We start from the raw sequence: 13,263 nt of genomic DNA, 5'->3' as shown, positions 1-13,263 counted from the left end.
TGGTTTCAGTCATCAGAACATCCATCCCAAAAGAAAAGGGGTGGGGTGGGTGCAATAAGAATGAGATTAACCTTGAGTGTTTACTCATCAGCAGATTTTTTTAGGATATGATTATATTCAAATTCTTCAAATATCATTGAAGAGATTAGCCAGTTTAAAGTTGCACTAACAGGGTGATCTCTCTTTGGTGAACACAAAAACGATAAGGCAAGTTTACACTAAGTTCATATGACACTTATTTACCTAAACAATTCCTTTCTTGCGAAAACTAATGCTTCGGTTACATGGTCATTTGAACAAGTGACCACTTTAAGCAGTAAGAAACTACTGTATAGTTAGGAAACACCTGGCCAAAAGCAGTTAACTGTTAAATATTAACCTTTAGTTGTAGCTGTAGGGTTCAACGCCATTTTTCAGCACATGATAGGCTATACATGGTGGCCAGTATTAATGGTGGAGAAAGAACCCGGGAAAACCTCAGAAAGAACCACTGACCCATGAGAAGCTACTGGCAAGCTTTCTCACATACCCACATTGGCTGAATCTGTTAACTTTTAATGAAAGTGTCAAGGTGGAAGGGATATGGGAATTGGATTCAAGGAGACCATTATAGCAGGTTTGACTGTGGAGTAATTGTTCTTGCTATTTTGTATTAATGAGTTTATACTGTATTTGATTCAAATTTCTAGACCTTGTTATACCTTGAATGTAGCAAGGTGTGTATATTACAGTTCAAAACAAATTTGGTGGCAAAAGCAGAATTTATGTGGGAAAAGCCTCAAACAAGCACATGTGTAGCAAGAATTGTTTAAAACTTTTTGGATGTAATCAATAGCACCTGCTCTGAATTGATCATAGTCCTGACAATGATGGTGATCAAATGTTACTTTGATTCAGATTTTATGACCTTTTTGCACCTAACATATGGAAGGCTGATAACTGTGCAATGTCCTGCATTAACATAAAATAATGGATGCATACTAAAAAATTAAATTTAATGAGAAAGCCAATTTTATACAAGTATTAATCAGATTAAATAGCAGAATCATTCAGTGACTGCATTGCATATGAGTTGATTACAAAGAATTCTGTGTTGCACATTTGCAGTATTTAAATATTAAGACTATTTAATGAAATTATGATATGGTGGCAGAAGTGGGATAGAAGATGAATGATCATTGCTAGGAGCCATCATCAAAATATTTTAAGGTGTCTGAGTCAGTTGTAATCAATAACACCTTGCTTTGCCGCCATCACAGTTGCCAGTTTCATTGTGAGGAAGTATTAGTATGATTCAAATTACTATCAACACAGAGATCTGTGGATTTTGCCAGTCCTTTATCTTTCAAACAAAACCTTGGAAAAATCAATATTTCAACAAGAATGTCAGTATTGATTTTGAGGTAATTTGGCATTTCATAATAAACCAGCTGTTAATGCAGATCTGATAGAGAACATTAATTTTAATTTTCTTAACAATGGTTTACATCTTAAATCCATTCTCCACACTGAAACTGATGACAAATAATCATGTACATGCATATCTCCAACCTATAGGCCGCATGTACACACGCAAGAATGATTCTCATGTCTTGCCATGATATGGGACCCAGCAGAAAGAATATTACTTGGGAAAATACCATTTGCAGGATGATAATTGTCATGAATACTTTTAATTTTGAAAATCTAAAGATAAAAAATGACAAGTGAATATTTTATAAATACTTCAGACCTGTATGATTCTTTTCAAATTAGAAATGTTGTTGTTGTTGTTGTAAAGTATAACGCCATTTTTCAGCATACGATAGGCTATACAAGAACCACTGATCCACAAGAAGCTACTGGCAAGCTTTCTCACATATCCACATTAGCTGAATCCGAGACTCAAACCCACGCAGACAGAGGTGAGATGGCAGTGATCCGTAACGGAGAGCGCATTAGACCACTCGACCACTCGGGGCCCCAAATTAAAGATGTCTGTGATAATTGCAACCTGATGGTACGAAAGATGTAAGGACCTATAGCAAGAATGTAACATAAAAGGCCTATAGTAAGAATGTAATATAAAAGGCCTATAGCAAGAATGTAATATAAAAGGCCTATAGCAAGAGTGTAATACAAAAAAAACTAAAGACCTATAGCAAGACTGTAATACAAAAGACTTCAAGACCTAGAGTAAGACTGTAATAAAAAAGACCTAAATACTTCTAGCAAGACCGAAGTACAAAAGACCTAAAGACTTATAGCAAGACTTTAATACAAAAACCTATACCAAGACTGAAATACAAAAGACTCAAAGACCTATAGCAAGACAAATATAAAAAAAACTATAACATGACCTAAAGCAAGGCTGAAATACATTAGGCCTAAAGACCTATAGCAAAATTATAATACAAAAGACCTAAAGAACTAATGTAAGACTGTAATACAAATGACATACAGCAAGAATGAAATACAGAAGACCTAAAGACCTGTAGCAAGATTATAATACTAAGACCTAAAACAAGATTGTAATACAAATGACCTATAGCAAGACTTTAATACAAAGACCTATAGCAAGATTGTAATACAAAGACCTATTGCAAGATTGTGATACAAAAGACTCGAAGATCTATAGCAAGACTAATATACAAAAGACCTAAAGCAATACTTTAGCATGAGTGTAATATAAAAGACCTATAGCAAGACTAATACAAAAGACCTGTAGCAAGACTGTAATACAAAAGACCTGTTACAAAAGACCTGTAGCTAGACTATAATACAAAAGACCTGTAGCAAGACTGTAATACAAAAGACCTGTTACAAAAGACCTGTAGCAAGACTGTAATACAAAAGACCTGTTACAAAAGACCTGTAGCAAGACTGTAATACAAAAGACCTGTTACAAAAGACCTGTAGCTAGACTATAATACAAAAGACCTGTAGCTAGACTATAATACAAAAGACCTGTAGCAAGACTGTAATACAAAAGACCTGTAGCAAGACTGTAATACAAAAGACCTGTAGCAAGACTGTAATACAAAAGACCTGTAGCAAGACTATAATACAAAAGACCTGTAGCTAGACTATAATACAAAAGACCTGTAGCTAGACTGTAATACAAAAGACCTGTAGCTAGACTGTAATACAAAAGACCTGTAGCAAGACTATAATACAAAAGACCTGTAGCAAGACTATAATACAAAAGACCTGTAGCTAGACTATAATACAAAAGACCTGTAGCGAGACTGTAATACAAAAGACCTGTAGCAAGACTGTAATACAAAAGACCTGTAGCTAGACTATAATACAAAAGACCTGTAGCTAGACTATAATACAAAAGACCTGTAGCTAGACTGTAATACAAAAGACCTGTAGCTAGACTGTAATACAAAAGACCTTTAGCTAGACTATAATACAAAAGACCTGTAGCTAGACTGTAATACAAAAGACCTGTAGCAAGACTGTAATACAAAAGACCTGTAGCTAGACTATAATACAAAAGACCTGTAGCAAGACTGTAATACAAAAGACCTGTAGCAAGACTGTAATACAAAAGACCTGTACCAAGACTGTAATACAAAAGACCTGTAGCTAGACTATAATACAAAAGACCTGTAGCTAGACTATAATACAAAAGACCTGTAGCTAGACTGTAATACAAAAGACCTGTAGCAAGACTGTAATACAAAAGACCTGTAGCAAGACTGTAATACAAAAGACCTGTAGCTAGACTATAATACAAAAGACCTGTAGCTAGACTGTAATACAAAAGACCTGTAGCAAGACTGTAATACAAAAGACCTGTAGCAAGACTGTAATACAAAAGACCTGTAACAAGACTGTAATACAAAAGACCTGTAACAAGACTGTAATACAAAAGACCTGTAGCAAGATTGATACAAAAGACCTGTAGCTAGACTATAATACAAAAGACCTATAGCAAGACTGTAATACAAAAGACCTATAGCAAGACTAATACAAATGACCTGTAGCAAGACTGTAATACAAAAGACCTGTAGCAGGACTAATAAAAAAGACCTATAGCAAGACTGTAATACAGAAGACCTTTTGTAAAACTGTAATACAAAAGAATCTGTAGCAAGACTGTAATACAAAAGACCTGCAGCAAGACTGTAACACAGTAAGAACTATGATAGTGGGCACACAGGCTTACACATCTGTTGCCCCAGCAGGCTCAGAGATGTAGCATAGGTGCTGTATTGGCCTGTGTTGCATCAATGTAAAACATTGAGCGAAATATACCAGTATAAAGTGTCTTGACAATAATAATATTAATAATTATAATAATAATAATAGACTGCATTTTAAGAGATAACATAATTATCATGAAAGCTAATCACCAATATGGACCTCATAAAAATGTATATGGAATACATAACTATATACACAAGTTAAAACTTGTAATCCTACTTAAAACACTGACAGAAATGACATGTAAAATAGTATTGGATGATATCATGAAATTAAAAACAATAAACGGAGAGGAAATATGTTTTACAATAAAATTAGAAAATAGGTCTTGATGTTAATAGTGGTGAAGCAAAATGGTCATTGTACAAGAACTGGAATTTTATATTTCACTAGGAATAGTATACCATAATTTTGATACAGCAATAGATTTATTGTCATAGGATGAGTAAGACCGGGGGGGGGGGGTGAAATTCAAGGTCATAAATCAGCAGTTTAGTGAGATACAGTAGCTAATCCAGTACAAGGTCGTTGAGTCTTCATTGTATTTTTGCATGTTTAAAAGGATTGATTTTAAAAAATGAGAATAAAGTTGTGGACTATGTTCCAAAATGAGTCCTATGTTACATGTCTAGGATAACGTAACATTGCAGTTTTAGAAGTCTAGTACAGGTAAGAAGGGTGGAAAAACTTTTGGTTCTAAAAATAAATTCAGTCATGTTTCCTTTAACAGTTCATCAGGTATTCATAAAGTTTTCTAAATTTAATTAACTAGCTTTTCTTCCCATGTTACATCATTTTAAGGTTTCTTGTTTTTTTACCAAACAAAAGTCACTTTGACCTCGTATAAAGTATAGCTTTTGACCTGTAAAAATGAAATTACTGCAGTTTCAGGCACATTTTTAATCTAGTGTTAAACAGTAAAACAAAAATGTCAAAATAAAAATTAATTTCAGGACCTGATAAAAGCAGTTTCAGTGAACACTGTTTATTGGTTCTTGCTGGAGTTTTCCTATGTTCTTCCTCCACCATTTATACTGGCCATCATGTATATAACCAATTGCGTTCTGAGAAAAAAAATGGCATTAAACCTGCAACAGAACAAATGCAACAAGAGATACATTTGACATTTAAAGACTTTGTAGAAAAATATGGAATAAAAACATTTAAAAAAAAGAAAAGATTGTTTTCAATTCCCAGAATATGAACAACAGGAATTGTTGGAAGTACAATCAGCAAATAAAAAAAAATCAGTATTCAAAGCTAAATTGCATGAATGTGTACAACAGAAGTGGGAGTAATTATCAACAACATGATGACTGTGTGAGTAATTAGGAACATGATTACAGTGGGAGTACTTCTTACCAACTGAGAAACAAGGTGATCCTGTCAGAGTATAATAAACAGCAATAGACTGAGGAAGACAAAAAAAAAATAGGACCAAATTCCTGGAAGGAATGTAGCTACTTGAGAATTTGTGCTTAAGATGTAACCTGTTAGAGATTACCAGTCAAATCAGTCTTGATAGAACTTCCACTAATTCTTGAACCTCGTCAAGCAAATTGAGTCAGATTTGTTTTCTGAAATACACCATTGGTCTGATCCTAAACTCCAGAATAGAAGACCTTTGAGTGACCATATTGCTATTATGATCAAAACTAATCTCTATCAGAGAAGAGCTTATTTACAAAACTGGCATGGTTAACTCCCTTAGGCCTTGAAAATTATGAAAGCAGGCTCCTTATCAGTTAGATCTTGGTTCAGATGGTGAAATTTTATACAGTCCATTCACCAATTACATGTAGCTTTAGGCTAGAAAGCTAGGATCATTTGACAAGTGTAATGTAATAAAAATGATACATTGCTTAATTTCATGATGGAAACTCACTTTTCAGAAAGGTGTTGATCTAAACGGTGGTTTTGGGTTCAAATATACAGTTGGTTATGATGAAATATTTGTAAGAAGAAAGTATGGACCATTCAGTAAATTTCTCTTAAGTCATACTTGTCCACATGTATAAGAAAATTTGTATTTTTAGATTTAGCATTTTTATGGAAGTCGACTGAATTGTAGAGCATCAGCTTTTGTAATACAAGGGTTGCAGGTTCAGTGCCCACCCAGATCAATGGCTTTGGTGTGTCCTTAGAAAAGGCACTCAGCTCACATTTCCTCAGCTTGCAGTAGGCAATTACATGTTACCGCTGTGGTGGCCTAGTGATTAGAGCGTCTGCCTCAGATGTGGGAGGTCGCGGGTTCAAACCCGGACCGAGTCATACCAAAGACTTACAAAAATGGTACTAACAGCTGCCTCGCCAGGCGCTGAGCATTAAGAGGTTAGTGTTAGGACTGGTTGGCCTGGTGTCAGGATAATGTGACTGGGTGGGACATCATGCTACATGTCGGCAGCATGATGCCCCAGTGCTAGACATCACTATGAACTGTCACATTGCAAACATCGTAGCAATATGACTGAAAATTTTTTAAAAGCTAAATTTGTTAAAAATCTAAATCACACACACACACCAATTACATGTTAAAAGTATAATTAAAAAACCAGTTTGTGTGACCTAGAAGCTAATCTACATTGTGTAATATGATGGACCTAGAAGCTTATCTACATTGTGTAATATGATGTCAGTAGTCACACTAGGCCTGATTGGCTGATTTTGCAAGATGATGCCAGTAGTCACACTGGGCCTGATTGGCTGATTTTGCAAGATGATGCCAGTAGTCAAACTAGGCCTGATTGGCTGATATTAGCAATAACAAATGAGAAAAAGAAGCGTGTGTGTGTGCATGCGTTGGCCAAGGCTCTTTGTGACCCAGTCTGACACTGTCTGCATTTACAAAATGATTTGGGATGCTGCGTACATATATTATTGATTATAATGAGGTGTTCTGTCCTTTCCAAATAGTTTAAATCACACCATTTTACGGAGCACAAGATTTTTATAAACTCAGCGTGATTGCTTTATTTGTAAAACTGTAACATGCTGCTAATAACAGCGTATATGCTTGAGCAAAGATTCGTTTGGTTTTGTGGGGTTTAATGCCATTTATCAACACATAATAGGCAATACATGGCAGGCAGTATATTTGATGTAGGAAGAACCACAGACCATCATAAAGCTACTGGTAAGCTTACTCAGATGCCCACATTGGTGGAGACAAGACTCGTGCTGACAGAGGTGAGATGTTTGGGTGATATGTAAAGGCGAACACTTTAGACCACACAGAAACCCAGGCCCCCCTCCCCCGTCAAGCAATGAAGAAACAGTATATGTACTTGACACTGAGCAAAAATTGTATGTCACTAATATAATGTATTTCATAGATTATGTAAAAATTTGCTTGATTTTAGGGTCAGAAATACATCATATTGTGATTATAATAGTAGGGACTGTCCCTGTTTAACTGGGAAATATATGGAAATGCAATGTTATATGATCTGTGGTTACATAAAAGATTACATTGCATTTCCACAAATTTCCCATTGTCTACTATGAAACGGTCCTGAACTCACAGACACATGAATGGCTGGGTTATTTTTAAATAGTCACAGATACATCATCAAATAAGTTGTGAGGCAGTTGAAAGAAAATAAATAAGAATATAGTAAACATCTTCATCAGTTGAATCTTAAATGGATGACAAGAGAAAATATTTAAGGGATCAGTGACAGTTTTGCCTTATTAGGTCACTAATTGGAACCATTAATCTTGGACAACATAAATGTTGTTCCTTTCATTAAATTATTGTGTTCAGTACTAACAGTGTTTTGAATTACAGAGATTTAGTTTCAGTTTTTTTTTTAATTGTAGAGCCTTTTAAATATTACATTAACATTGATAAAATTTCCATGAAATAAAGTGGAATAACAATAATTCAGCAGGATTATTTTGTGTAGAGAACGAAGATGAACATAACAGATCATGAAGATAAAAACCACAAATGGAATGCAATTTTTCATTTTGAATTGTTTTTTAGAATAATAATAACAACTTTGTTTAAAGAAGATGGTCCAGTTGCATGGAACTAATCCTCGTCTTGGCTCTCTAATATTTGCATATTATTGCATGGACAGTAAAGAAAGTATTCAGTTCTCATCTCTTGATAGATAATAAAAAGATACTACACACGTAAACGTGGTCTTTAAAAAAATAATAATAGGCTAAATTTATATATGAACATAATAAACAGAAAATTTTATAAGAACAGGATCCCTACTTCTTCAAAGGAGCTCAAATCTTGGGTGTTCTATCAAATCAAATGGAAGTTTGAAAACAACAGGTGAATGTGTTAAAAAATATATAAAGAAGGAAATTTCCAAGCAGATTTGAAAAGAATGGAAACTATGATTGGTCAGTTGTAAAATGACAGCATTTTGACCAAGTTCTCTTGTTTTTACCATAATGTCCAGTAGGGAAAAAAAGGTTCCTTTCCCATTCTTTATTAGTACTCTATGGCCCCCTGGGCTAGAGAACTTTACCTTTTTAACAGTTTTATTGCTCCCTTTCTATTGATTTGTCAATCAAGGGGGCATGAGACAGATGGTTCTAATAAAATGCCCTAATTAAATTCAGCAACTTGGTGGGTTGCTAGGAACATGTCAGCAGTACTGGATAGCAGGTGCTTCTCCTACAAGCTGTATGCCTCCCATCCCCAGTTATACTGGTGTTTAGTTCACATAGAACTGGAACCTTACTGAAATAATACTTGCAGGTCAGGGTCCTTCTGTATTTTGTCTTAAGCGTTCTAATTTTTAAGTTACAAACTTTCTGGACCCCATTTCATGCAAGTAACAGCTTTTTCAGCAAACTTTCAAGTTTGTTCATACGGCATATGTATTGCAACACAAACCTCTTCACTTGGAGATTTCTCACTGAAACCTAATAAATATGGCTTGCATCAATGTCAGTCTTGTAAGGTTTGATGGTTTCAGAAAGCAATTAACTTTTACTTACATCATATGGTGTTTTATCTTGTATGAGTTATAGAGAGATTGAGTCATAAATGCCCCCCATACATGATACATAAGGTAAAGTGTCATCAGAAATTGATTATCAAGTCATGTATGATACTATTGCATGATAAAGCTTCACCTGTATTCTTTATTTGGGGACTTAGTTCAATTGGTAGATCATTGGACTTTGAATTGTATGGCCCATATTGATCAGCATCCCATCTTAAGATGGGATGCTGCATGTATTGACAAATGCTTAAAGGAGATTGATACCCCACATTCCACATCTTTGAGTTGTTATAGCCCCTGATGTTCTGTCTACTCATAACTTTGGTTTCACATGTTCCTCAATTTAAAGCTCTAGTAGTGAGCAGGGAAATATATTATTCCACAATGCTAAATTTAATCTTTGAAGAAAATATTTGGAAATAATTCCAGATAAAAGTAGTTAACACCTGAACAACTTGCACGGCCGTGGAACTTTTAGACTTGTTTCTATTTATGATCTTTTAATTATACCAGTAAAAACAATTTCAAAATATTCTTGCAAAATTTGTAGAAGAAATGTGCAGGCATAGGTTGTTTGGGCATGGCAAGACTATTTATTGCCTTAGGGAGCAGTTTATGGTGGAATGGAGTAGTTTTAAATTTTTTTTAACATTTAATCAAAATATCTGCATTTTTTCTTTCAGGAATGTGATCAAGTACATATAGATGATGTGTCTTCAGATGACAATGGACAGGATCTTAGGTTAGTTTGAATTATATTTCCTTTTGTGGAATATTCAATATTTCCATTGAAAAAAAAATGTGCTTTGTTTTACCTTACATACTCAATTCAATCCTGATCTATCATCACATAATGTGCCAAAATCAGGGTCTTTTGTTGTATGTTCTACTGATTGCTCCTTGGTATGCACTTGAATATATACAGTACATGCCTTCCCTGCAAATGGCATTTTTTTATTCTTCTTAAACACGCAGACCTCGTGTGCTAAAGGCTGTGTAATGAGCCCGATATGCATGTCATAAGCAGTGACACGAACTTGCAGTTGAAAGTGTACACTTTAGAATCCTACCGTTGGATCAGCCTGGGTCATCTACGACGACGTTTCCTTGTGCAAGACGCTATATTTCAATTGCCTTAGTACTAAATGACCTATTTGTGTGTTTTTGTGTTACACTTTTCTTGCTTGTCATCGTACAAACTAATGACATAGTAATATTCAACCAAAAGTACATGTGTCGTAGACACCTGGTATGTTATGGTACAAACTATTGACATGGTAATATTCTATCAAAGTACACTTGTCATAGATTCCTGGTATGTTATGGTACAAACTAATGACATAGTAATGTTCTACCAAAGAATGTGGCATACAGTTTACATACTATGTGAATTTAAGTAACTTTTAACTTGGCATCTTTATACTGTCTGTGATAATAACCTCAGTATTTGAGTCTGTTCACATTTTATTTTTTTAATTGTATATGATTTGGAAAAATTTAGATATTCACATTTTTGTGTGTTTTGTTTTGGGGTTTTTTGATGTTCTTTTCTACCTGTGGAAAAATTCAGCAAGAATTTTATACACTTTTCTTTAAATAAGCAGAAGATAAGCAGTCGTAAAAATGCAACTTTCCCCTGAATTAAGATAAAACTACAAAGTTCTTCAGCTGTGTTGGGGTACTAAATATAAAAAGAAATGGCCCAATTATTTAAGCATGATTTATTCTTTGTTACTGTTAACTACATGCCAAACTGAAATTGCTGGGAGTATTCTAGATAAGCCCTTTAAAAGAACCCAGCCGAGTCTTGTAGATAAACAGATGTTCTTAAAAACATAATTCTTGCTTTAATGTTGCCTTGTAAATCTTGTTAAGTACCCTCACAGAACAGATGTTCACAAGAAGCATGGAAAATGGCACATGAAAAGCATGGAATGTAGCACAGATGAGAAATCTTCAAATTTATTGCAAATTTTAAATTTGTGGAGAATTTTAAAACTTTTCAGATCCTTACTTGTGTGTTTAATAATGATCAGGGATTTAGCATTTTGAATTTTTGGCACAAGATTCATTTTCTTTATTAGGAAATAGGTTTTAGGGAAGGAGAGATGGGGATCACAGTTTCAAGATAATTTGAGGATAAAGGTGTTTCCTAATGATCCCACTTAATTTTAATGGGGATTAAACAAGATGGTCAATTAATTGCCAAGAGGTGCCTCACACATGTTCTGTCTTGTTTGTTTAATGTTGGCATCTATCAAGTCAGAACAAAGTGCTTGATGTTTAATTCCAACAACAGACTCAAAGAGTGCCAAACTATTGGCAGCTGCATGCAAGCAAGGTAACACAGCCTACACACTTAATTTTCATGAGCTGTCTTATTGTCAGATGTTGAGGAGTTCATCGTATCTATTGATTCCATTTGTATACATGCAATAATGTTATTGTATTAAAAAAAAATCTTTTTTTTTTAAAAAATGCAAAAGTAAATCAACCAGCTAACTGAGTAACTTCTTTCATGAGAGATTTCTATTTTACTTGCTTTTTTGAAGAATGGATTTAAAAGTTGTAGTGAGAAAGCTTGCCAGTAGCTTCTCGTGGGTCGGTGGTTCTTTCCGGGGTTTTCCGGGGTTCTTCCTCCACCATTAATACTGGCTGCCATGTATAGCCTATTGTGTGCTGAAAAATGGCATTAAATGCTACAACAACAATAACAAGTTGTAGTACCGAATACACGCACTTATCAGTCAAGACAAACTGCAAACATCCTGACCTGTTGTAGCATAATGTGCCTGCATATCATGATCTATGTTGTTTGCTCTGTTGATTACTCTTTAACAAAATGCAACAAACAGATCTGATCTACCAGTGCATGATGTGCCAGCAGTCCTGAATCTGTGCAGTTTGCAGTTAGTCTCATCTTATAAATGACTTGATATGGTATCTTGGGAAAAACCACATCTTGCCAGTTTCTGATAACTAGAAGTTCAGCAGTTGAGAGCAAATCCTATTTTAGACAATGTCAAGTTGTTAAATTTGTGTAAGTGTGCAATTTTTCGAAATTTTTGTATGTTAAATTTTTGCAGATTTTCAGCTTCACTGAAAACCATGAAAATAAAACCACAGGAATTTCCTCCTACACAGTATTTTTGTACTGTTATCTAACTGGTTAGTTGTTTACACCCACCTGTTAAGATATGAGCAGACATTTCCAGTAAATGGAAATTTGACAATTTACTTTAAAATTTACTCAGCAATATACTTTTTGGACTAGAGTGTTATTAAACAAATGTAAACTTTAAAATTCATTGGTGCATTGATAATTGCTGTTCCAGTTAAGCTTGCATGGTACCCAGAGAAAGCAGTTTTTTTATGTATAAATATATGCCTACTTTAAGTGTTCGGGGGCCCCGAGTGGCGGAGTGGTCTAAAGCGCTCTCTGTTACGGATCACTGCCATCTCACCTCTGTCTGCGTGGGTTCGAGTCTCGGATTCGGACAATGTGGGTATGTGAGAAAGCTTGCCAGTAGCTTCTCATGGGTCAGTGGTTCTTTCCTGGTTTTGGTTCTTCCTCCACCATTCATACTGGCCGCCATGTATAGCCTATCGTGTGCTGAAAAATGGCATTAAACCCCACAACAACAACTTTAAGTATTCAGATGAAAAGGATACAGTATTGTAAATTGTATTTATTCATGACTACTCCACATTGAAAATGCCTTCCTTGGATCCCAAGTATGTTTTCTGGAACAGCTGCAAGAAAAAGAGTCTAAAGCCGACCCTAAATTTCTCAAATTTCTTTCTACAATACTTTATTAATTTTTCATAATTATGAAAAGTCTATTATTGTATTTTTCTTTTTCAGCACGTATAACTTTGCTGCTGACGGTTTTCACGCAGCTGCAACAAATGCCAACTTGTGTTTGGCGACAGGTGTACGAGGAGGTGTAGACTGGATGAGAAAACTAGCGTTTAGATATCGTCGTATAAAGGAGATATACAATAGTTACAGAACAAATGTTGGAGGTAAAATTTAGCTAAGATTCCATAAATATCTGCAACCGTGAGCAAAAGCAATCCAGACAGTGTCTCAGACTCA

General features: G+C 34.9%; 1 protein-coding gene across 5 annotated transcripts in view; it reads left to right on the top strand.

Annotated features, from left to right (window-relative positions):
* LOC149807888 (protein phosphatase EYA1-like) overlaps window positions 1-13,263 on the top strand; it is a 365,190-nt gene that overhangs the window by 336,075 nt on the left and 15,852 nt on the right. For all 5 annotated transcript variants that reach the window (XM_089971692.1, XM_089971683.1, XM_089971677.1 and 2 more), the window contains 2 exons: window positions 9,848-9,906; window positions 13,030-13,190. In XM_089971692.1, the coding sequence (XP_089827818.1) occupies window positions 9,848-9,906; window positions 13,030-13,190 (220 nt within the window). The remainder of the gene's footprint in view (window positions 1-9,847; window positions 9,907-13,029; window positions 13,191-13,263) is intronic.

The sequence above is a fragment of the Sinohyriopsis cumingii genome, chromosome 1 (assembly GCF_028554795.1).
Source record: "Sinohyriopsis cumingii isolate HCF-2022 chromosome 1, ASM2855479v2, whole genome shotgun sequence".
Classification (NCBI taxonomy): domain Eukaryota; kingdom Metazoa; phylum Mollusca; class Bivalvia; order Unionida; family Unionidae; genus Sinohyriopsis; species Sinohyriopsis cumingii.
This window is presented reverse-complemented; position numbering and strand designations above follow the sequence as displayed.